This window comes from Charadrius vociferus, unplaced genomic scaffold (genome assembly GCF_000708025.1).
Source record: "Charadrius vociferus isolate BGI_N301 unplaced genomic scaffold, ASM70802v2 scaffold478, whole genome shotgun sequence".
Taxonomy (NCBI): Eukaryota; Metazoa; Chordata; class Aves; order Charadriiformes; family Charadriidae; genus Charadrius; species Charadrius vociferus.
In genome coordinates, this window is record NW_009650063.1 from 569677 (window position 1) to 594629 (window position 24953).

Genomic DNA, 24953 nt, shown 5'->3' on the forward strand with positions numbered 1-24953 from the left:
TGTTTTAAAAACCCAAATACTTCTATTTGGCTCAAGTTCTGCTAAAGCATGTAGAAGGATAGCATATAAATAAACAGCAGCATATCAGTATTTTTGAGTAGTAAGAGTTCAGATCTGTGACTCTGGCATTTTTCTTCCCTTAAAAGACATTCAAATACGGAGGAGAGGTATTCAACTCATGAAAAATGTTAAACCTCCTTGCATTCTCCTGATATGTTACCAGAACTCTAGCCTGCCTTGTCTTTCAAGAATCACTTGATTAGACATGTGCTTGTCTCCCTATTAAGTGATCAGTTTTAGGAGTTGTGTGTTTACCTAGGCATTGGCATGCTTGAAATTATATGGCTGGTTTGAAAATTGTAGTTTATACTTCTCACTGCTCAGAATACATGTTGGTGACCTAAGCAGCACTTGTTGGTGTACTTTCCCTCTCAGGAAAATGGAGATTGGGTTTCTTGCCTCTGAGGCATGGTGGAGCCAACGGTGTGTTTTGACATTGCTGCTAGTCCTAAGCAGCCTGTGTCAACAAGAAGCAAACCCATGGCTTGAACAAAAGCAGCTATTTTGTTGTGTGACCCAAATAGGCATTGATAGAGTAATATGTGCCTCTGTTGTAGAATAAATCTGTTTCTTTCAGCTGCTGCTATTCTGAACCAATGCCAAGGCTTTTCTTAATGTCTAGCACTTGCTGTGTAAGGGGTCAATTCCCTGCAACTCCCTGAGCTCCTGCAAGGGCTGCTTTACATGAGTGACCAGAGGCTGTTCTCACATTAATAAGATTTTACTGCCGGGCTTCTTAAGAACACTTGGGTAAAATTGACAACCCTTTTGAGTGCTTATCTTTTTGTACTGGATAGATCTGTTGTATTCCATTCAAATAACTTGTGTGAAATAAGCCAAACATTCCAGTCCTGAGGTTCAGATGTTTGGTGGTTGTAACGACCGGTGATTTTTAGAAAAGCTTTCCGTGAACAGAACTTTCCCTGATATTGCACAAATGTCCTGGATAAGGACCTGTTGGACAGTCTCTTAAAATAGTAGTTCTTGCTACTATCAAGCAAAAATGTAGACCAATACCATAATGTTGCCTAGTAGATGAGTTCGAACTGGAAGTGTAAGTGAGGTCTCCAGGTGTCTTTCACAGCATCTCTGAAGAATAACATTGAACTCCTGATAGCCTTCATGCAAGGAGCTGGGTGTTTTTTAGCAAAACTCTTACTCTAGGGCTGTTGAAAATTCAGTTATTTTCACTTTACTTGGGGAGGGGGGGGATGGCAGGAGGAGAATAAAGTGAGCGGAACTGTAAGTTGGTTATGTTTCCTTTTACTGAAAGCTCATGAGAACTGATGGGGGTCTTTTCAATAGTAGTATGTTACAGAGTTTCTGTTTTTTCAGAAGGACAGCGCAGTCAGTCTTGTATCTAGGCAGTGTGCTGTCTAAGTCTCATCCTCAAATTTGGTAAGTGCCTCAGGCCCTGCAAAAGCTGCTTTTGTGGTCCTGAGTAATAGGGCATGTAAACAAAACAGTAGTAGCTCAGATGAGGAGAAAACAAGTATTTTTTTTTGACTGTTACGCAGGAATGGCTTAGGATATATTTCACCTGACATGGGAACTGTAGTACATCAAACACGATACTGATACATTGCACTTGTTGACATTACCCATTACTGTGGTTAAAACTACATTGTGTGGTCTTCCTCAGGTTAGCTCTAGAGGTGGTAAAACTGCAAAAATCTAGAAGCTGACCTTGGTTATCCAAGATCTGTGAAACTAGTACAGTAAAGCAAGTAGTCTTGCTTTTCTGTCCAGGCAGAGACATGTACTAGCAATCTGTTAGTTTCCTGTAGAGTAGATGTTGGTCTGAATGCAAGTATGCTCTTGAATTTCTAATGTTACAAATTTTGAGGTAAGCCCGTCATTAACTTGTTCTGGGTCACGTTCACGGTGTACACTTCTGCTTACTGTCAAAGGAGTGGCAAGCACTGCATTATGCATAGCGTTTTGCTAAAACAAGTTAGACTTGTTTTAGAGAGGAAAAAAATATTTTAACACTGATGTGCCTTTAATGTGCTAACTCCTTTCTGTGGACAGGGGCAATATGACATCTTCTGCAGATAAACCTGTGTTTATCTGGCTTGTACATGAACAGATGCTCTCTGGTCTTCCAGAGTACTTTGAAAACAGGAAAATAAACCAATGGCCAGGAAGGGCCTGTGATTGCGTATGAATAGTTTTTTGACATTGTGGATGATGGCACAATTTAGGCACAGATTTAGTTAGTCCAGGATTTGACTTTTGAAAGAGCCAGGAGTTGACTACAACCACTGATAAAGACAGAATCTTCTGCAATGTTTACCCAAGACCCTCTGTTTAACCAGCTGGGCTCTTCCTGTGAAGGACTTGCTTGTAGGTGTCTGTAACAGCAGGACTAATAAATATGGCTCAATAACACTTGTGTAACTGCAATTTGTGGAACTTGATTGTTATTAAATGAGATTATTTAATCAGTCACTCTAAAAACAGCTATGTTAAAACTATGAACTAAAACTTTTTTGTTGACTTCCAATTGTAGCCTATGTAAATGTGCACAAGCTGAAAAACAGTGATTTTAATCCTCAGGGTAGTATTGTCTTGACTGCTTCTAATTAGATCAGGAGGAAACCTTTTTTGTAAGGTGGAACTTTAAATAGGATTAAAGGACTAAATTTCTATCTGGTACAGAGTATTTTACTTATGAGAACATTTGCTTTAGAGTGTTGTTGACCACACTTAAAATCATTTAGGTTTTGAAGCCACAGTTTGAAGTATGATTATGTTTGTAATCTTAATTAGAAAAGTAGATTGGATCTCAGCATTGATACTGTATCTAGAGAGCTCTGAGGCTGGAGTGATTTAGAAAGCTTGATGGAATTAATTATGCTATATGCTGCAATAATAGAGTAAAGCATTTCTTAAGAAAAACCCCATGTCTAGTCAAAGGGCATTTTGTGGTTCTCATTTGTTCTGTGTTATCATAGGTAACTGAAGAATAAGATTTTGCCTGACAGGTCTTTAGTAATTCAGGGAGCCGTCTGACTCTAAACAATGTCCTGGGAAACCTTGTAGGTCTCTCCCCTGGTGATTAACAGAACTGAAGTTCTCCGAAGCACATGTGCCAAGGCTCATAATAAAACTTAGTGGATAAGGTGTTTTTCTTCCTTCAGGAAATTCCTGTTCACTTATAATTGACAAGTGTGTCTAACCTTTTTAATTGGCTTTCTTAGGGTGGTGAGCATGCTCGAAGGTCCTCGCTTCTTAACAATGATGAACCATTGATTTACTACTATGATGACGTGAGAACAGCATATGATATCTTCCAAAGGGGTGTGCAAGTATCAAGTAAGTTTAAAGTTATTTTTTTTCGACAATATGTTGAGAACTAAAGGTCTAGGCTCTTTAGAAATGCAGTTGGGGATAGAGTATATCTACGTAGCAATATAAATGTATTGAACGTGAACTTTCTTGAAGGAAAGTTTAACTGTGACCTCTTGTGAAGCAGAGTTCTGTGAATAAAGTCAGTGCTGTGTTCCTTAGCCTAAACCAACCTTGTTGCCTCTGTGTCCTTCCCCATCTCCTCCCTGCTTCACCTCCAAAAAAAGAGGTTTGTCTTCTGAAGGTGTCTGCAAGTGCAATGAATCTAGAGGCTTAACACTGAGAGTGTAGTTAGTGTGGTGTCAGGGCAGAGGACTCAAGATTAAATTTTGAGTAATTCTTGATTATTATTTTTAGATAATGGTCCATGTCTAGGTGTTAGAAAACCAAACCAGCCATATGAGTGGATCTCCTATAAAGAGGTGAGTAGTCTCTCTAACTTAGCGCTAGACCTGCTTTTGCTTGCTGAGACCGTTGATACAACATCCAGTAATGTGATATAACAAATCTTAATTATTTATAGATGTTTTAAAGTAGTAGCAGCATATTGCAGAAAGGTTTTAGTTCCTGTTAGAGTATCTTAAAGGAAGAGCCTCAAATATATGCAAGGGGGAGAAAGGAAGAATCTCTCCTGCACTTGGTTTATTAGCGGTTTTATTTCTGATTTTTCTTTTTGGGTTCCCTTAGCGGCTTTTAGCATCTCATTACTGGATTGTTTAGAACTTGGACAGTGTCTCTGAAGGGCTGCAGCTTTGAAGTAGTATTCAGGGACTCAGACTGCTACAACTTTAGCTGCTTGCTTCTGAGAGGCTCACTTTACACTAGGAAAAGTCCTATTTACAGATGTTACTTGTGCTTCTTGACAGCTTGTCTCCATAGTGCTGAGTGATGGTTGTATAGGTTGTTAACAGATATGCTTTGAACTAGTAGCGTGCTCCTTCATGATTGCTAAAAATATCTTTATGCAAATTGTTAACAGCTGTGCACTTTTAGGTTGTTCCTGATTTAATCAGTTATTGTCTTCAAATTTGCATAAAGCTTGCCTACTGCATACTGTTAAGGTCATTAAACACCTTTTGTATGTAGTAGACCACTTTTTCCAAGGTGACTTTGGGCACTTGTTAGGTGTGACCTCTCTTTAATAAAGCTTTTCTGTTTGTGTCATGTGACTAACATGGATTCAGGTCATGTGCTATATGGAAAGAATCTAGAAAATTGCTTTCCCAAGTTTTGTTTATAGAACTAGTTGGGTTTTGCCTCCTTATTCTCCTGCTTTTTGAAAGGAGAAATGCTATTTCCATAGGCACTGAATGAAGCAGAATGATGGCATATGTAGTGCTTGTGATTTGAGCACAAATATAATGCTGAATCATTCCAGGGTCACTTCTGGGGTTTAATACAGATACAACCAAACAGCCTTTCCTGTGTATGTGAACTTAACATTTAAACTTACACTTAACAACACTTTAAAGTCCAAATGAATTAAGTGTCTGTTCTGCACTATGTTGAGTGCAAGTGTAGCACCTACAATCAGTGCAGTGTAATGGCACTGCAGTGTTTAGGTTATCAAAGTCACAGAGGACATCCAAGATAGCCTAGAAAACTTCTGTCTAGTTCATACCAGTTATTGGCCTTCTTTTTGTAAGACTTAAGGTAAAATAATGTTGAGGGCTGTATACTGATAAGCTTGTTCTCAATTTTTGTCTTCTCTCCCCCCCCGCCCCAGGTTTCAGACAGAGCTGAGTGTGTGGGCTCTGCACTACTCCACCGAGGCTTCAAACCATCTCATGTTCAATATATAGGAATCTTTTCACAAAACAGACCTGAGGTAATTTAATTGACAGTGTGTGTCTAGCTGTTACTGAAGTCACCCACTCTTGTATCAGTTGCTTTTTGGCAGCATACTGAGCTTCCCTACTAAGAGTCAATTTGACATTGGGGGAAGAGGCTAAAGGCTGACATTTAGACCTGTGAGCCATAGGCATGGCATCTTTAGCTAAGAAGCAAAACTGATAATTGATACAACTGCTAGTGTCTTATATTGGGTGTTGTTTTTTTTTGCTCCTAGAGCTGAATGCAGAAGAACTTAACTCATTCTCTTCTGCTCTTTCAAGTTTATAGAGGAGGGCTTTTTAATGGGAAGCTAATGCAGCACTTGGGTGAATGTAATCACCACTTGATTTCCCTTAAAAAGTGGCATTGGAGTATGAGGTAACTGAAAGTGGTTGGAAGTCATAAAGAGGTGTTTAAACCCTTCAAAACACAAAGAAGCACTTAGTGATTAAATATGTGGACAAATAGAAGATGCCTTAAGGTGATAGCTTGGCCTCTGCCAGAGGCCTTGGGCACAAATATTCTGGGAGGGAGAACTGCTGATGAAGGCAAAAAATTGAAAACTAATTGCAGTTTTATAAAGGTACAGAAAGACTAAAGAAAGTGACGTAATTAATTACAGACTGATGTCTGTAAGCTTGAGGTGGTACTTGCTGCATTAAGCTAGTTCAATCCAAACATGTAAAAGACAGGAGACTGGTTCTTAAGTTTTGTCAAGAATATGCTGTCCCTCCTGATTAAAAATTGCCAGCTGGATGCCATTATCTAGAGCCGCCTACAGTGTTGACAGGGTTAGAAGTTGTATCAGTGTCTCGGTCGTGCTGGACAACCACTTGCTGTTGGATCTCTTCTGATTTCAGTTTGTTACTGAGCCTTCCCTGCTGTCATTAAAATGCAAGCTGTGTGACAAGTGACCTTGACCCCCTTCCTCCTCTCCCAACCTACACCACAAAAAGAAAGCTAACTCTAGCCTTGTACAGATGAAGAAAAACACTTTTTCCAGACTCTAAAATCTGCAGTAGTTTGCTGCTTGGATTTTCCTGCTGGAATTCTGGTTCTAACAGCTACAGTTTTATTTCTGTAATAAAAAAGGCTGGGATGTCTCCAACTTGGGAGCTGTTAAATGACATCGTGTTACAGACTCTTCAGTTCAGTCTCATGTGCTTCTAACATTTTGAACTGGAAGTAAAAAAGGGAGCCAGATGTTAATGTTATGCCAGTTTGAACTGTTCCTCTATAGACCTTTGGGTGCAAAGTCTTTGACTGCTGGGTCAGTGGATTTTTCTGAAGGAGAGCATGGTAGAGTGGTCTGCTCTTGGATCACAGAGACAAAATGTGCTTGACTTGCATTGCTCCAGCAGGCTTTGAGTTGGGTCAGGAATGAGCTGGAAAGACTTGTTTAAACCAGCAATTTTAAATCTGGGATTTTCCCTGCTGAAAACTATTGGATGGGTGTTGTGACATCCCCAATATAATCACTAATCCAGACAGGAGATTATGTGAAGGTTTTTTTGAGTGAAATGATTCACACTTGTCAGTTCGGGGAACAACTGCTGGGGAAGTCCCCTAAAAAAAAAAATCCTTGCATGTTACTTGCTTAAATTTTCACTAAAAAAAACCAAGCTTGGATTTCTAAATAAAAATATTACTTTCTCTTTGAGTAACTGGAAAACAGATGATCTCTTCTGCAAGCAAGGAAGTTGTGTTTTGGATTGAGAAAACAGGACAGTGAAATATACACTGTCACTTAATAGAAGATCAGAGCCATGTTGGAAAACAAATTAAACTTTTTAGACTGCTGCCTGTATTCAGTACTAGTTGCTTGCTTGGGCTTTGAGAGAGAACTCAAGTGTTGAGGTTTGATATTTGTATTTAAAGACTTCAACTTTAGAAGGTTAAAATGGAAGGAAAATGTCTTGGTAGTCCAGAAAATAGAGATGCTAGTTGTTGTGTTGAAAATGATTGTGTGCAAGAGTTACAGGAGGCTTTTATCACTGTGTGCAGCTCCTACTGTAGTAGCCCACCCCCCCATTAAAATAACTACTAAACTTCAGGCTGCTGAACAGCAATACAGCTGCCACCTTGTTTCATGTACAGGTGGATGCTGTCTGGGAGGAAATATTCAGTGGACCCTTTCCTGGCTGGTATAGGTGTGCCTACTTAGACTTATCAATATGTCTAATGTCTGCATAAAAGTCTAGTTACCTTGCCTTGTTCCAGTTTTACAAGAAGTCTTTTTGGACAAGAGGTGTAGAATTTGCCTATTGTGTAAATGGTTTCAGAAAAATCCCCTGTGTTTAAGGCTGGCTGAGTCAGTAGAGAACTTACTTTAGGAAACTTGCTCATAAAAAACAGTCTGTAAAACTGAGATTTAGCAACTTTGTTAGGATAGCCTCTATGTTAGATACTATGTGGAATGATCAGCTGAATGGTGTTTAAACTTGTCATCATATGGGGGTGAGGTAACTGGCTAGTGTCCTGCAAAAACACTGGAAACTGTGACAAAGTTTGGGGGTGGGGAAGAGAAACAGGCACCCTTGTTAATGCAATCCTTCTTGAATTGTAAGTTCTGATAACTTTCAAAGATGCATGTTTTGTTCCTGTAACTGGAACTGACTAAAGGTAGGGTGTCTGAGAATTTGTGTCATTCTTTGATGGGGAAGAACTGAAACATTCCAGTTCCACTTGCCTCTTCATGTGTCCAGAGGCTTCCATTTCAGGAGTCACATGCTACTCTGTATTTTGGTGTAGCTACTTGTTTACAAACTATATCTAATAGCTACTGTCTGGAAAAAGAATTGCATGATTATTTTACCTTGATGGTACTTTGGATGAAATCAGGCTTGCTGTAAAGCGTTGTCAGCTTGCATCACATACAATAAGGTTTCAGTATCCAGTATGTTTGAGTAGTGCACTTGTTAGCAGGCAAATCTTTCTTAGTGCAGCTTGCAGGGATGTAATTGCATTTTTTTATAGAAGTCTTCAGACTAGATTCTTTTAAAGAAGAATGGTTAGTCTCGAAATGCTGAAAAGCTTTCTGGGTTTGGCTTTCCAAAGGACTCCTAGTTTAAATCTATGTTGCATGTCTGGCTATCAAATGAGATGCAGATAATGTAGGGGTACGAATAGTGTGTGTATAAGTTTTAATGTGTGTCAAGACATAAGCAAGTCCTTCACTGATTCATATACCATGGTAATATAAAATAGTGAAGGCTTTGGCTACCTCAACCTAAAACCAAGGAAAAAAATATTGTACTCTATTTCCTTAGTTTACTTCTTAACAGAAAGACTTTGAGTAAAGCTTAACTGTTTTTCAGAAGTACTTAAAATTAGTCTTTCCCATAGCTCCTGATAGTTTATTTTTTCTTTCCTCCCACAGATAAAAATGTAGTAGGTCTTCAAAGTAAACAAATGATACAAACTGCCACTTACTACTTTTAGAAAGACTTGTCCAAATGAGCTCTATTCTATTAGCTTCCTTGTTAGAATCCAAATATGAGTCTTTCTTGGAGATCTGTTATGATAAGCAAGCACATAGTGACTTGCACCTCTTCTTTTTGTGCAGTGGGTTATCATTGAACAGGGATGCTATGCATTCTCCATGGTGGTGGTGCCACTCTATGATACACTGGGAACGGAAGCAATTACCTACATTGTGAACAAAGGTAGGTTGCTTTCAGTAGCTCAGCAACTGAATGTATGATGGCAGAACTGAAGCCTTCTTCAAAAGTCTTCCATTGCCATGTTCTGACGTGTGTATCGATCTAGCCTAAACTCAATTTGCCATACTGATAATGTTGTTCTTTCATCAGCGGACTTGTCATTGGTTTTCTGTGACAAACCTGACAAGGCCAAACTTCTGCTAACCAGTGTGGAAAAGGGGGAAGCTCCAATTCTCAACACCATTGTTATCATGGAGTCTTTTGGTGTTGATCTTGTGGAACGTGGCAAAAAGTGTGGGGTGGAGGTCTTCAGCATGAGAGAAATAGAGGTAAGCACGCTTAACTTACTTTACTGCTTTCATCCCGTTTACTTATGGAGGAGTAAGACACAGTGTCTGTTGAACATATTTTAGGACTGAACAAAATGTGGATTAGCTTCAAAATACTTAACTATCTCTTGAGGTTTACACAAAAAATATTTTTAAAAAATAGTATTTCACAATGCTCAAAATGCAGAAGTGTGTATGCCAAGATGACAGAGTGAAAGCTTGGTAACATAGTCCAGACTGAACATCAGATCTGAGTGTTAAGGCTTGCCCATGTGAAGCAGTAACGTGATAATTATATGCTGTGACTAATACTTCAGAAATACTTATGTCAAGTGTAGGTTGTGGTCTTGTGAAAAATGGCATCTTCTCCTTTATGCTGAATCTACAAAATGTTTTCTGGGGGAGGAGGAAGATGGCAGTAAACTGTTCCAGGGTAAGCTTATGCTAATGCAAGGAAATGAGACTTCCAGGTTTTGGAAGTAGAAACCATTTTTCTTAGCCACCTAATGTTCAAGCTGTAATTTTGCTTGTAGTTTTGTCTGCATAGATCTCTTATGCAAGTCTATTTCATAATTTCACTCACTATTTGGAGAACTCTGTCCCAGGATGGAATTGTACAAAGTGCATCTTTACTGTGTGATTATGAAACCAGGTTTATCCTGATTCCAGCTGGAGTTGTGGTGAAGGCTTGGCTCACTAGGACTTGAGTATCTCCAAATAAGTGTGCTTGTCTTGTGCAGGTGTTGGTAACTGGTGTGAAAAACTTCATTTCACTGAACTTGTTTTCACAGCAGTCTTAACTGCTATGTTAACAGGGCCACCTTCTGGTAAAGATTCAAATATGCCAGCATGTCTCTTAAAAGATGACTAACTGCATGGTAGCTAACTAGCCTCAGCAAGACTGCCAGGTTCAAATAGGGCTAAAAACGTTATGCAGAGGGGGTTAAACTCTGGAAAAGACTGGCCCAACTGCAAATTGGTATGCTAAAATCAGCTTCTTTCCTGGAGTTGAACTCCAGTTTTTGGCAGAGGAAGATGCTTTCCACTGAATCTTCTAGCTACAGAAAAACAAAACCAGGGGCTGAGTGTTATCTTTAATTTAGACACTTAAGTTTAGATACTTAAGTAGTAACTTCCAGTAGTACTTTATAGTTTTCAGTTAACAACAATGCTTGGTGTTTGGATTAATGCAGTAATAGCCTCAAGAGCCTCTTGTCTAAATCTCAGAAGTTAGGCAAACTTAAACTTTTCTAATAGTGTTTCAGTGAGCAGGAATAAGTTTTGTCACCTTGTTTGTTTTTTTTTTTTTTTGAGAGGCAGAGGCTTTTAGTGTGTCCCAAAAGGCAACTAAGAGCCATGTAGGAGTGTAGATGAGAATAGAATGACTATTTCAAGCTTTAAGTACTTGTTTTCTGTATTTCTGGCTTGAGCTTATTGCTCAGCTGTGCTTCATAGGATATGCGACCAGTTCCTCTGTGTGTCTCCCAGGTACCATAAGCCTGACTTCTGATGCCTAAAATCTGTACGTATGCTGTGGTTACTTAGAGCCGAGTAGATGTGAATAAACGGTTCTTCAGTAGGGAGAGATGATGGAGTTCTGTTCTAGGATACCAAAAGACCTGTGTGGAGATCTTAGCTCTACATTCACTAAATACCAGATCTTACTCTAGACAGGCTGGTTGTATTTGAGATGCAGATGCTTTTGTTTTGAGCAGACAGCTGCATTTTCATAGTGGCACTGTTTCAAAAGGGCAAACTTAAAGGTATGGGAATGTTAACTGTGTTTCTGGACACTCCTTTGTTTTTCCTGAACCTCTTTGGTACATCATACTAAAGGAAGTCTAGGGCTAGTAAATGAATGCTTATTGCCATTGTTGTGTACTTGGAATGTAAAGGCAATGGTGAAGTTGATGTGCCTGCCCTCAAAGGGTGTTTCCAAAACTGTACTTAACAAAAGGTCCATTTTAATTTGCATAAGTCCTTAAGCTAGTATTGTTTCTAGTCTTAAATAGCCATGATAGTAAGTCTTTTTTTGAAACTTTAAAGCTCATAGATATTGAAACTTCAAATTTTTCCTCTCCATCACTATAACCTTCTTGATATCCATTCCCTTCTGTCTAAAGAATTATGACATCATTAATGGTCAGGCCTGAGTAATCCTAAGGAGGGAGAGAGAGGAAGAGGCTCTGGAGAAGAGAATCTTGTGCTCTCCACTCTTCAGTATAAAAGGAGTACAAGCCACCAATGACCCTTCATGGGGAAACTCGGTCTTCCTTCTCACAAGCAGTGATGTTGGTGTGAGGTGCTTACTGAGATGAATCTTGCTTCATCTGTTCAATGGTCATCAGTGGTACATGTCTTCTGCATGAAGTATAGGACTGACTGCCTGCTGTGGCTTGTCATAACACTGCTTAACCTTGAGCTTCTCTAGTGGGTGACTTCTGGTTTACTAGCTGGGAAAAAACCTATGAGTCTTAGATTAGTTATCACTTTTGTATTTGTAAAACATGGTAGTTATTCTACATATCTTTAAAATGTCCTTTAAAGCCTTTGTTACTCTTATGGTAAGTTAAAATGCCTTAACAGGCAGTCTAAATCAAATATTATGGTGTTTGATAATGTCTGTCTGGTAAATTTAAAGCAAAAATGTTATATGCTTACGTCTAAACTGTCTCTCCCCCCTTTCTCTCCTTTCTGTAGGAGCTGGGAAGAGCACACAGGCAAAAACCTATAGTAAGTATGAAATTAGTTCAAGTGATGATCTGAAGCTGGATAGTATTCTGTAGATCAAACTAGCAATCTCCCTATCTCCCATAGCTCAAAAGTAACACTAGTATTTCAGTGTTTTGTCCAGGAAAATCTTTTTCTTTGCTATCTTAACCATACTAATACTTTCTTAACTCTCATAGCCTCCAAAGCCAGAAGATCTAGCAGTCATCTGTTTCACCAGTGGAACGACAGGTACACCTCATTACATTATGCAGAATTTATTATCCTGTATGTGCAAAATTAATTCAGAAGCCCTCCTACTTTTTTTTTCAAGACCCTCCCCTGCTGCTGCATCTTTTTGGCAAGTAGTAGCTGGGGAAGTTTTATGGTAAGGCTCCCTTTGATTTTTCCCATTGATCAATGCAGAGTTGCAGTATTGGGGGGTTGAAGTGTTACATTTCTGGGCTTGGAAATAAATATTGAACCTGTATTTCCATTATAATAAGGGCTCTGCATCAGACTTTCAATTCTTCTGTAGTCTTTTTTTGTACTGTATTAGCAAAATTTGTTCCTTAGAGCTAAGCAACCTTGCTGTAAGACTAAAACAGACTGTCTAGATGTCACATGCTTGATGTTTGAGTTAATATCCGACGAAGGGATAGGGATATCCCTTCGGGAAGAAGGGAAGAGTACTACAACAACAAGCTATGCTTTTAAAGCAGATATGAGAACAGAAATTAGTCTGGGTTTTACAGCTGCATCCTCACAGAAGTGTTGCATTTTGAATGAGAAGCTTATTGAAGAAACATGACCATTTCTTAAGGATTTACTCTCCTTAGGAAATTTGAGGACTTCAACACAAACTTACTACTTAACTGTTACCAGCTCTGCTTGAAAGTGTGTTAGCAAGTTCCCTGCTTTTTGTTTAATTGACCTACAAAGAAAGGTATTAGTATAAAAGGACTGAGTGACTGAAATGCTATTAGATTAGTTTTACTGCTGCTTGGTAACTTAAAAGATCTAAAAATTTCACTGTTGCATCCTGATGTGCTTCTTCCTTAGGAAATCCCAAAGGAGCTATGATCACTCATCAAAACATAGTCAGCAATACTTCAGCTTTTGTGAAAACTACAGAGGTAAACTGCAAAGGTTAACATTGTGGATTTGCATGAAGGGAAGAATCTCAGAAGTAAAACAAACATTGAAATCTCATTAACTTTGGTCCTAACCTTTAGTAAGATCCAAGTGAAAATGTAACTTGACAGCACTCTGCCTATGCTAGGTCAGAAGTCAATATTTATTGGTTTCTTCTGTCAGGGTCAAGAACCTGACAGACTTACAACTTGGCCTGATCTGAGCACAACGTTATAAAGATCCTGATGTGGATATGTATTACATTCTGCCACGGGCTTATAGTATTTGTCATTAGTGCAAGCTCTATATCGGAGGGTTGGTGTAGAGGCTAACCTTTTGCATTAAGGATGGGAGAAGCTATAATGTATTTTAACCCCCCAAAATACTTGCATAAATGATCAAGAAGTGCGACTCTATCTTAACTTGATACAGTGTTAACCTTTAGTTTACAGTAGACTATTAAAGTCCATCTGCAGGCTAGCTAAGAAGGTGGTTCTAAGTTCTAACATATGCAGACATAATGAAAAATACAATTGTACTTATTTTGTCAAGTACCCTGCATATAGAATTGTTTTTAAATTATGCAGCTGGTCTCACAATTAGATCATGTGAGACACTCCTGATACCAACCTTATGGTAAATTGGATAAGCAAACATGCTAATCTAAGATGAAAGTGTGTATTTTTTTTGAACCCATAAGGCACACTACTTTAACTTTTTTGTTCCCTCTCCCTCCCGATGTATATAATGGGACTCTGGTTTCTCACAGAATTTGTTTCTATTTGTAATGATGTGAATGGTAAATTGTAATAATGTGGTCACTGTACTGAACTCTAAAAGATTACCATTTCTGCAATGTGTGTTAATGCAAGGTAGAAGTCATCACTAAATATTTTTTAACAAAAGAAATATGATGCAGCTTCATTACAAACAAAACTGAAGTGAGGGCCATGCTCTAGAATTTAAACACCAGATTTCATTGTGTTTAACTTAAAGAATCAATGAGAATGAAATTTAATTTTACGAACACTTTCACTTTCAGAAAACGTTTGTACCCACTTCTGATGATGTTCTGATATCATTCCTGCCCTTGGCTCATATGTTTGAGAGAATTGTTGAGGTAAGTATCTGTTTGTTGTACTGAACTATTGAGAAGCTTGCTTTTCTTACAGAATGCATGTCTCGAATTCCAGTGATACACGCTATCCTTTTTTGACTCTTGCACATGTGTATGAAAGCTGGCAGTAAGGTTCAAGAAAACAATATCCCATAAACAACATCTAGTGAGTACTAGACAACTGGTTTTCATTCTGAAATATAAACATTAACCTTGGAGCTAGTGTTAATAAGAAACTGGTTTGCTAGAACATGAGACAATCCCTTAGCACACATACACTGCCTAGAAATTCCCTCTAGTATAATCAGTACACTGTTAAAAATCTGTGCTAGTCTTTAGCTTGCAAACTTTTTAAAAAAATATTTTATAATGTGGCATCCTGCTTGCTTGCAGAAAACTAATTTTAAGTTGGTTAAACTTACCATTGCTTCCAAGAAACTTCAATAAAAGGGAAAGGTTTTGTTTCAGTGGAGTAATCGTGCAGGAAATGAAAATGGCTTTTAATGCCATTTAATTACAAACTTTGAAGTTCTCTTGGATAGCTTGTTTTACCATATAGCAAAACCTGGAGCTTCATTTTTGAGGATGAAGGGGCTTCTAAGGACCTCTGAGCCCATAGTTAAGTGGTATGCATTATTAAAAGAATGCAATTTCCTCCAAGCTTCTTTATATACAGTAAAGGCACAGGTATTTAATTCAATAATTACAGTAATTAACATCTCTCCCTTATGTATATTGAAGGCAGTCATGTCCCAATTTATGTAGGGGAAAAAACATAGCCTCTGTGCAAGCGTGAAAAGGTGTATGGAGCCAGAAATTGTTGTTAGGAATCTTGAGTTTTCGACCGAAAAAGTGTGTCTATATACACATAGATAAAAATGTATGTTTTGTGAAAACTACAGAGGTAAACTGCAAAGGTTAACATTGTGGATTTGCATGAAGGGAAGAATCTCAGAAGTAAAACAAACATTGAAATCTCATTAACTTTGGTCCTAACCTTTAGTAAGATCCAAGTGAAAATGTAACTTGACAGCACTCTGCCTATGCTAGGTCAGAAGTCAATATTTATTGGTTTCTTCTGTCAGGGTCAAGAACCTGACAGACTTACAACTTGGCCTGATCTGAGCACAACGTTATAAAGATCCTGATGTGGATATGTATTACATTCTGCCACGGGCTTATAGTATTTGTCATTAGTGCAAGCTCTATATCGGAGGGTTGGTGTAGAGGCTAACCTTTTGCATTAAGGATGGGAGAAGCTATAATGTATTTTAACCCCCCAAAATACTTGCATAAATGATCAAGAAGTGCGACTCTATCTTAACTTGATACAGTGTTAACCTTTAGTTTACAGTAGACTATTAAAGTCCATCTGCAGGCTAGCTAAGAAGGTGGTTCTAAGTTCTAACATATGCAGACATAATGAAAAATACAATTGTACTTATTTTGTCAAGTACCCTGCATATAGAATTGTTTTTAAATTATGCAGCTGGTCTCACAATTAGATCATGTGAGACACTCCTGATACCAACCTTATGGTAAATTGGATAAGCAAACATGCTAATCTAAGATGAAAGTGTGTATTTTTTTTGAACCCATAAGGCACACTACTTTAACTTTTTTGTTCCCTCTCCCTCCCGATGTATATAATGGGACTCTGGTTTCTCACAGAATTTGTTTCTATTTGTAATGATGTGAATGGTAAATTGTAATAATGTGGTCACTGTACTGAACTCTAAAAGATTACATTTCTGCCATGTGTGTTAATGCAAGGTAGAAGTCATCACTAAATATTTTTTAACAAAAGAAATATGATGCAGCTTCATTACAAACAAAACTGAAGTGAGGGCCATGCTCTAGAATTTAAACACCAGATTTCATTGTGTTTAACTTAAAGAATCAATGAGAATGAAATTTAATTTTACGAACACTTTCACTTTCAGAAAACGTTTGTACCCACTTCTGATGATGTTCTGATATCATTCCTGCCCTTGGCTCATATGTTTGAGAGAATTGTTGAGGTAAGTATCTGTTTGTTGTACTGAACTATTGAGAAGCTTGCTTTTCTTACAGAATGCATGTCTCGAATTCCAGTGATACACGCTATCCTTTTTTGACTCTTGCACATGTGTATGAAAGCTGGCAGTAAGGTTCAAGAAAACAATATCCCATAAACAACATCTAGTGAGTACTAGACAACTGGCTTTCATTCTGAAATATAAACATTAACCTTGGAGCTAGCGTTAATAAGAACCTGGTTTGCTAGAACATGAGACAATCCCTTAGCACACATGCACTGCCTAGAAATTCCCTCTAATATAATCAGTACACTGTTAAAAATCTGTGCTAGTCTTTAGCTTGCAAACTTTTAAAAAAAAAATAAATAAATTATAATGTGGCATCCTGCTTGCTTGCAGAAAACTAATTTTAAGTTGGTTAAACTTACCATTGCTTCCAAGAAACTTCAATAAAAGGGAAAGGTTTTGTTTCAGTGGAGTAATCGTGCAGGAAATGAAAATGGCTTTTAATGCCATTTAATTACAAACTTTGAAGTTCTCTTGGATAGCTTGTTTTACCATATAGCAAAACCTGGAGCTTCATTTTTGAGGATGAAGGGGCTTCTAAGGACCTCTGAGCCCATAGTTAAGTGGTATGCATTATTAAAAGGATGCAATTTCCTCCAAGCTTCTTTATATACAGTAAAGGCACAGGTATTTAATTCAATAATTACAGTAATTAACATCTCTCCCTTATGTATATTGAAGGCAGTCATGTCCCAATTTATGTAGGGGAAAAAACATAGCCTCTGTGCAAGCGTGAAAAGGTGTATGGAGCCAGAAATTGTTGTGTTAGGAATCTTGAGTTTTCAACTGAAAAAGTGTGTCTATATACACATAGATAAAAATGTATGTGTGTATATGTCTACATATGTATGTTACGAAGATTAGGAATAGAGCTTAACTGAATGTACAGGTGCCTGTTCGCTTTCAGCGCTCTTTTTCTCCTGGTAATTGGGATACTTGTAACTTGTGTTCTAAAGGATAAAATGAGAAGAAAGTGTTTGGATCTCAGTATTCCTCTGCTGTTTGAGGTCTTTACAGAGTAGGTGTTTACCTGTGTATTTACATAAGGAGATTAGGCAAGGACACCTTTGATAGAAAGAAGAAAAGATTTGTTACTCTTTGGAGTTATGAACAGAGGCTCTGTGAGAAGCAAGTAGTATTTAGAGTCTGACCCTCTTAGAAAGTTCATGCTTGCCAATTATTTTTTTTTTTGCTTCCTAAGGAAGCTAGAGGGTCAGTGTACTTGACAGGACAAACATGTTCCCACCTAGCAAAGGCAGTTGCTGCTCACTCCATCTGGAGTGATGGATTTGCAGCTTTTTAGCAGATGGTGGCAAAGCACAGGTGAAGGGGAAAAGTGACACTTTAGCATGTCTCATGCACAGAAAAGATGAGAATGGATGGCAGGGAATGAAGGAAGAGGTGTTACAGGGGAAGCAGAAGAAATAAAAACAAGTAGGTATAGAGAGGCAAAGAGGAATAGGAACGTTATTAAAAAGAATAAATAAAAAACCCAAACAAAATAGGAAGAAAAGGCATGTGTAGGTGTGGGGGGTGGAGCTTCTAGACTCTAACATAAAGAATATAGAACACAATAGGATTAAGTCTGCCTTCCTTGGTGTAGGTCTTATGTTGCAAAAATAATCAGTGGGTCTGCTAGAATCTTCCAAAGAATCTTGATCACCTAACAAATCTGTTTGCATCAGTCTTGTGAAACAGGAAGCAAAAGCAGAGTGCAAAAGAATGAAAAGTAGCACAAGGCAGAAATCCCTGGTGGACTAGTACACTGCATGTGCTGACTTTTTTAGTATATAGCAGGGAACAAAGTTCTAGTATTTTTTAAATAAGCCTGATAAATATTTAAAATATTTATTAAAAGTCTTGCTATCTCTGAGTTGCTGGCATTGCCTTATTTGGCCAACTGCCTCTCTTTGGATAGGGGCTTTTGTGCTATATCTCATTCTATCAAAGTCCTTGACCTGTGTACACCAGGCATGTCTTGCTACTTGCTCTTTCCAGTCCCATCCTGTACTCTGAGAATGCTGCAGAATTTCTCCAGAAGCTGAGAGGATTGAAGGTGGATACTGCACTGTCTACTCTGCATAGAATTGTCATGCACATATAGCTAGAACACTATACATGTTGTGTTTTCAGACTTTTGACTTTTTTCTAACAGTGTGTGGTTCTGTGCCATGGAGCTCGGATAGGATTCTTCCAAGGGGATATCAGACTACTTATGGATGATCTAAAAACACTGCAGCCGACCGTATTTCCTGTAGTACCAAGGCTACTGAACAGAATGTTTGACAAGGTAAGTCTACAGGCATGAATCTAGATCTGTGCAGGGTTTGTAACAGACTTTGAAGTCTGTGCAGACATGGCAGGAGAAACTGTTGTGCTCTGGGATGTTCAATTGGCATGACAGCAAATGGGTGTATCTTCCTAAAATAGAGTTGAAAGTGCAGGGAGTAGTACTGGTTGTATTAAAACACTTTCAGGCAGCAAATACTAGTCTCAAAAAGAATGACTAGGGGACTTAGTTCTCTCTAGCTTGATTAATGACTTACTGTTTTGCTCTGAGCAAGTTATTTAAGTCCAGTCTACAATGTGAACTCAAGGCTTAGCATCTGCATGCCACGCTTTTAGCATCTGACTCATGGAGTGGAATTTGCAAACCAAGGTCAGGTGTTTGCCTGTGTTTGCATGGACGCATATAAGTTTCCTACACAGCAGCCAGCATGTTCTAGCAGGGAGAATTATAAACCAGCCAGTTGGGAGTGCTGGGGAGAAGGTGTGTCAGCAGCCCCAGTCGCTCCTGTGCTTGCTGCTTGCCTGCGCAGGGTCATCTGAGAAGTAGATTTTTTCTTGAACTTAAGATTTTAAGTCATCCTTTTGCATGTGGATGACTGACCCTTCTTAGGGTACATACAGCCAGAGGAGTTGAAGGATAGAGCAAGAAGTCCTGTGACTGCTGAAGAAATGTCAGACCTGTCTATGCTGTCTTAGCTAGGGCACTGCTCTCATCATGAGACTAGAGGAACAGCAAGTAGTACAAGGTTCTGTTTTGCCCGGGAATAAATAGTGTCACTCCAATACACTTGGAGGGAAGGAAATTCTAAGCCCTGCCAGTTGTGCTAAAAACTTAGCCCCTCATTCTGCTTATGGATTCTGTATGGGAGTTTGAGAAACAGAGCCGAAGCTTGGGACACTCTGCTTTCATGATGTTATCTTGCCCTGAGGCTTCCACGCTTCTGTGGCACTGTTTCAACCTCACCCAGCCTTGTAGTAACCCAGCATGTGAAGACAAGTGGGAAATTGGGAGGGGGGCAAGCCAAAGCTGAAGAGCTGCTGGGTCAGTCTGTTCCCAGTTGAATATATTAATCTGTCGTCTGCTGCTGAATCTGCTGACTTGTTGGGAACAACCAGAAGGAGCCTTAGAAAAATGATCTAAAACAAATTTATATATGCAAGACAGATCTTGGGTATTTCTGAAGGGACCTGCATCTCAAACCCCTGTGTTACTTTACATGTTATGACGATGTGCTCTCTAGGATATGTCAGGATTATACTTTAATTCTGCTTTTTATCAAATTGGAATATAAAAGTAAAACATCCACTTTCATTTAAACTTTTTAATGAAGAAACCATACATTGAGAAAGCATCACACAGTTGGATGGGAAACAAGAATTAGTTAAGTTCTAATTTTGGTGGACATCTCTTGAACTGAGGTAGAGACCAAAATCAAAATCCACAAGTATTTCTTATCAGAACGAAGATGCTTACCAAAAATGGTTGTTCAGTTGATTTGGTGCTCACTGGTAAGAGTCTCTGTGCATGCCTCTAAGAAAGGGAATGGTAGTCTTTGAGGCTTCTAACAGATCATTTTTCTTAATAGATTTTTGGACAAGCAGATACTTCATTGAAGAGGTGGATGCTGGATTTTGCTTCCAAGAGGAAAGAAGCAGAACTCAGAAGTGGTATAGTTAGAAATAACAGTTTCTGGGATAAAGTTGTCTTCCGCAAAATACAGGTATGCTTGAAAGCCTCTGAGTCTTTGTATGGTGGATGTTGGAATTCTTATGTTATTTATTTGCTCATGATTATTTTGAGAGCAGAGCTCCAAATATGCTTACTGTGTTACAGAACAGCAGTTGGACATGTGTTTTCAATATTGGAAGTGTGAAGCATCGCTATATATCCTATCTACTTACTAGTTTATAGGCATCAGTTTGCAATTGCTGAATTTCATATGAATGGTCATAATCTGGTATGGCTTTCGTCACTGATTAAACACTACCTGGCTACTTGGAATAAAACCCAAAACTGTCTTATTTCCAATTTCATTTTTCAATTCCCTTTGTTCTAATAATATCAACTAACTGTATTAGGGAGGTTTCTCTAAGAGTCTGGTGCTTCTTTCTTACCACTTTGAAAGCAAACACTGTCCTTCTGAAGGAGGAATGCTAAATGTGACTTAATGCCACCTGTAGCCCCTACTGTCTCCTCACTGTTGGTCGCTAGTAAGTTATGCCTGCTATTATATCTGGCACTCACTTGCTGTGGCTCTAACCTTGGTTGTACAACGTGCCCCTGTGGCTGCTTTTTATAGCATTCAGGATGTGTGAGAAGCTCGTAGAAGGCAGTCAAAAATAGTCATTGCTGTAAGGCCATAACTTAAGCCCTTTTAGACTTTTGGCCGAGTGTGCGTTGCAGTGACACTACAGCATAGTCTTTGTAGATACTGTATGCTTGAGATACTGCTTCTTCCAGCCACTAATGAGATTAAAAACACTGCAAGAAAGCTTGCAATAGGAGACTAAGCTTTCATCTCTAACATTTTTGGGTGGCACTGAAGGTGAACAGTGGCTGAGGGTGGGATGGAAAAAGACTCTGGAAACTTCTCTAAAATGCTTTTGGTGTCCACAGTATCTTGTGTCTGTTGTAGGCAAGTTTGGGAGGAAAAGTAAGGCTCATGGTCACAGGAGCGGCACCTGTATCTGCAAGTGTATTGACCTTCCTGAGAACAGCTCTTGGCTGTCAGGTGAGTTTCCTGGCCTGAATCCTGAAACATAAAGATTCTAGTACCTCATTCCAGCTTTGATGTTAGAGTATTTCTAGTAGTCTGATTATATGGTTAACTCTTTCTGGCATTCTTCTTGGAAACTACACAAGTGCATATGCCTTTCCAGAGTTTTTCTGTCCCCTGAGATTTCTGAATTCATTCCGAAGTCTTTATTATAACTAAAGTAATCAGCTGAACTGTCTTAAGGGAAAGGTTTTTTGGGGGCTGCTGTAAGCAATAATTAATGTTCTTGGATTAAGTTCCTGGGACTTGCCTTGCTTACGGAAATATTTGTAACTACTGTAAAGAATCTAATCAACATAATTGTAGTGTTCTTGCTTTGATGAGACTGGGGAGAATCAGATTACACATACTGCATTTACCTTCAGAGCCTTTTCAAAGTATATGCTTTTTGAGGTAAAAACTGAAAAACAATGGCACAGGATGGAACAAATGCATTGAAATAAACTTCAAGGATAGAAAACACAAAAACACTCTGAAATGTGAGGCTTCTATGACTTGAAGTTCTTCAAGAGTGTGCTGGTGGAGCAATGCATTCTGCACAGAAAAGGGAAACCTGTCTTGTATATAATCACAGAACTCTGGTGGCATACAGGGATTCCATTCCTAGCTATCTTGGACAAACTTGTTCTTAAATTATGTGAATGAAGTTGTTCTTTGTGCCAATGTCCTTAGTTTCTTCCTCGTGCTCCCTCTGTTGCTTTCTGTTTTGATCCATAAGGTGTCACATGGCATGTGAAACTGAGTAAATATTGGAACTGAAGGTGGAATATTAGCACTTAAAACTGTATTGTGAAAAATATCTAGTATAGTGATATTATCTTTAGAAGATGCTGGGGATTTTGCTAAAGTCAAATTTAAACAACTAGACAAAGAAGCAAAATCTTGTTTTAATGACAAAACTGTATGTTGAAAAGTAAGAATTTAAAATAATCTTCTGGTTTCGCATCCTAGTTCTATGAAGGTTACGGACAGACTGAATGCACAGCTGGATGCTCACTGTCACTGCCTGGCGACTGGACAGCAGGTATGATGTTCGACAGTCTGCCTGTCTCAGAAGTTTCAGGATGCTCTAAAGGTTCTTGATCGTGTTATTTAGTCTTCATGAAGCATAAGATTCTGTTTTTTCTTCAAGTGAAGTAAAAAAGCTTTGAAGGGATCCCTTGAGGGATTCCTAAATAGTTAGGAATGTTCAGTAATTCAAACTTGTAATAGGCTTTGTCCTTGTAAGTTGGAGTAGGTTTAGGAGAGGGGAGGTCATAATATCAACCTTTGTAACTCCTACAGAATAGGAATCTGCTGCATATAAACACAGTGCTGGAAATGAAAATGGCATTTTTTGGTGCTGGAACAGTCTGCATTTGTTAGCTGTTACATCTCTAGCTCCCTAACTGAAATAATACTGATAATTGAAACTACAGTGTGACTTTTGCTACTTAAATATGTCCATAGAGTGATGAGCCTGATTATAGGAAAAAGCAAGACTGAGTATACATGGTTCAGCTTGTAACATTGTAGGGATATCTGAGAATTTAATGTTTTAGTCCCAGCAAATTTAAGCTGTTGCTGTACTGATGTTGTAGTATGTTGCCAGAAATTGGTTTTTTATCCTTTTTACTTTAGCATGTAACCAGCTTATTGTTTTAAGAACCTGACTAGAAAGCAGTTCAGGCTATTGAAGTGTTATTCTCTTTAATAGGTCATGTTGGAGCACCCATGCCATGCAGTATCATCAAGCTTGTTGATGTACAAGAAATGAATTACTTAGCAGCCAAAGGAGAGGGTGAGGTAAGTAATTTCAAAAGGTCAATGTGAACCTCTTATGAAATCTTGGAAAATGTTTTTTGCTCATGAAATAGCAAGTAACTGAATTTAGTAAAAGTGCTAAACGTGGCCTGCTACCTAAAATAGGACACCTGCCTTCCCTGTATGCAATGCCAGCTAACGATTCACAGAAGCAAAACAGAATGTGTATTGGAGGGAAGAAAAAGCAGCTTACTGTGGGATAACAGATTACTGCCTGTTTACGGTTGTATGCCCAAGATGCCATCTTCCAGCTGTGGGACAGCAGACAAGCTACTACCTCATACTGCACATATCCTTCAGTAAAATGCTAGCAGAGGGCTTCCCCCCACTGCCAAGTGCTGGAGAACAGCTGATGCATGTAGCTTGTTACCCAGCTTGTGATGGGTGAGATGAGGTAGTTTGAAGTGGCTGGCACACCATTAACAGAAGCGGAGATAAAATGCCATGAAGGTGGTTGATGATTTCTGACAACTGCCTGCACATTCTTCTGAATTTTTTTCTGCAGCCTGCATAAACTGAACATGTGTGTTTTACAAATTGTACTTTGAGCACTCAGCTTTGTATGTACTGCTATATGCTGTCTTTTTCATTTTTTTTTTTTCAAGGAAAAAATATATTAGCTTGAACTTTGTGTATAGACTTTGAACAGATGTTGTAGAGATTCAGGGTTTTTTTCCCAAACCCTGAAAGCAAATTAACAGGTGTCTTTCATATGCTTTTGAGAGGCCTTGGGGGCAGTTGCAGGGGGTGAGAAATGGATAAACAAAAAATAGCTTAAGCAAGTAACTAATCTAGGACTGCAAACAATATTTTGTTTTGGCTGTAATTTGTATGAGACTAGAGACAAACCCTTGGGATTTAATTCCCAGAAATACTGAAGGATTTAGTTGGGCTTGGTGGTGGGAAACTGTTTGCAAGTAGGAAGCAATGTCAAGATTCTTTCCTGTCTTGCATATGACCCTATGTTTAGTCTTCATCAGCAGTTTTTGCTTGACTTTAAATATGCTTTTAAAGCTTGGTGTGCTAGAGGAACTGAGTTTAAATTGTCATAATGAGAAACAGTTAAGTAGTTTTCTAACTACTAAAAATGTTTTAACTTCTAAAAATGTTTTGCTTGCACATACTGTGAAAGTTTGCTCCATTAGGAATTACTTTGGACTTGAATAAATATGGTAGCCCCTTAATATATTGGGTACCATCGTAGTCTTTCAGTCCTAACTACCTCAGTGTCAGCTATTCTGAATTTAATGAACGAGTGTTGTAACTTGTTTCACAGAACTGAAGCCCATGGCTATAGATCTGGCTCTCATTATCCTTTGCCTAAAATAGATCTTCCTCATTGTCTGCTCTTCAGCTGGGTTAAACACTCCTAGTCCTCCTTTCTGAGAGTAAGCTTTCAATATTCTGTTCTGTCAGCCTGCCTCTTCATTTTTGCCAGTTATCCATGTTCAAGAAGGATAAACTTGTGAATAGAATTATATATGCTCATATGCAGATGAGGTCTTAGTGCCAGTTAGCAGGATACAGATAAATGGTTTGCTGACTTTGTTGGGAAAACTTGTCACCTACTGCCATCCTGTGATTGTAGGAGCCATGAAAAACAAAATGTTTGATCAGTCAGCCTTTGACTTGACTGGGATGTATACACGCATCCTGCCCAATAAGTGCTGTTTTACAGCAGAAGTGACTTGGTTCCCAAAACATGACCTTGGCTTGGTCACAAGTTTAGTACTGTTTCTACAAGGTCATCAGAACCCTCACTAATACTCTGATCTCCCTCCTATTGACAACATCTGTTCATTGTA

The 24953-nt window shown here is 38.6% G+C and overlaps 1 protein-coding gene across 2 annotated transcripts in view; it reads left to right on the forward strand.

Moving 5' to 3' along the window:
- The window catches only part of ACSL1 (acyl-CoA synthetase long-chain family member 1), a 33264-nt gene that overhangs the window by 3438 nt on the left and 4873 nt on the right, over nt 1–24953 (forward strand). The window contains exons 2-15 of one of the 2 annotated variants that reach the window (XM_009891773.1): nt 3264–3378; nt 3769–3833; nt 5138–5239; nt 8810–8909; nt 9057–9235; nt 11936–11968; nt 12145–12196; nt 13007–13080; nt 14121–14198; nt 18435–18569; nt 20155–20289; nt 21205–21300; nt 22297–22369; nt 23042–23130. In XM_009891773.1, coding sequence (XP_009890075.1) covers nt 3264–3378; nt 3769–3833; nt 5138–5239; nt 8810–8909; nt 9057–9235; nt 11936–11968; nt 12145–12196; nt 13007–13080; nt 14121–14198; nt 18435–18569; nt 20155–20289; nt 21205–21300; nt 22297–22369; nt 23042–23130 — 1326 coding nt within the window. The remainder of the gene's footprint in view (nt 1–3263; nt 3379–3768; nt 3834–5137; nt 5240–8809; nt 8910–9056; nt 9236–11935; nt 11969–12144; nt 12197–13006; nt 13081–14120; nt 14199–18434; nt 18570–20154; nt 20290–21204; nt 21301–22296; nt 22370–23041; nt 23131–24953) is intronic. The other variant, XM_009891774.1, reaches the window with a different exon arrangement.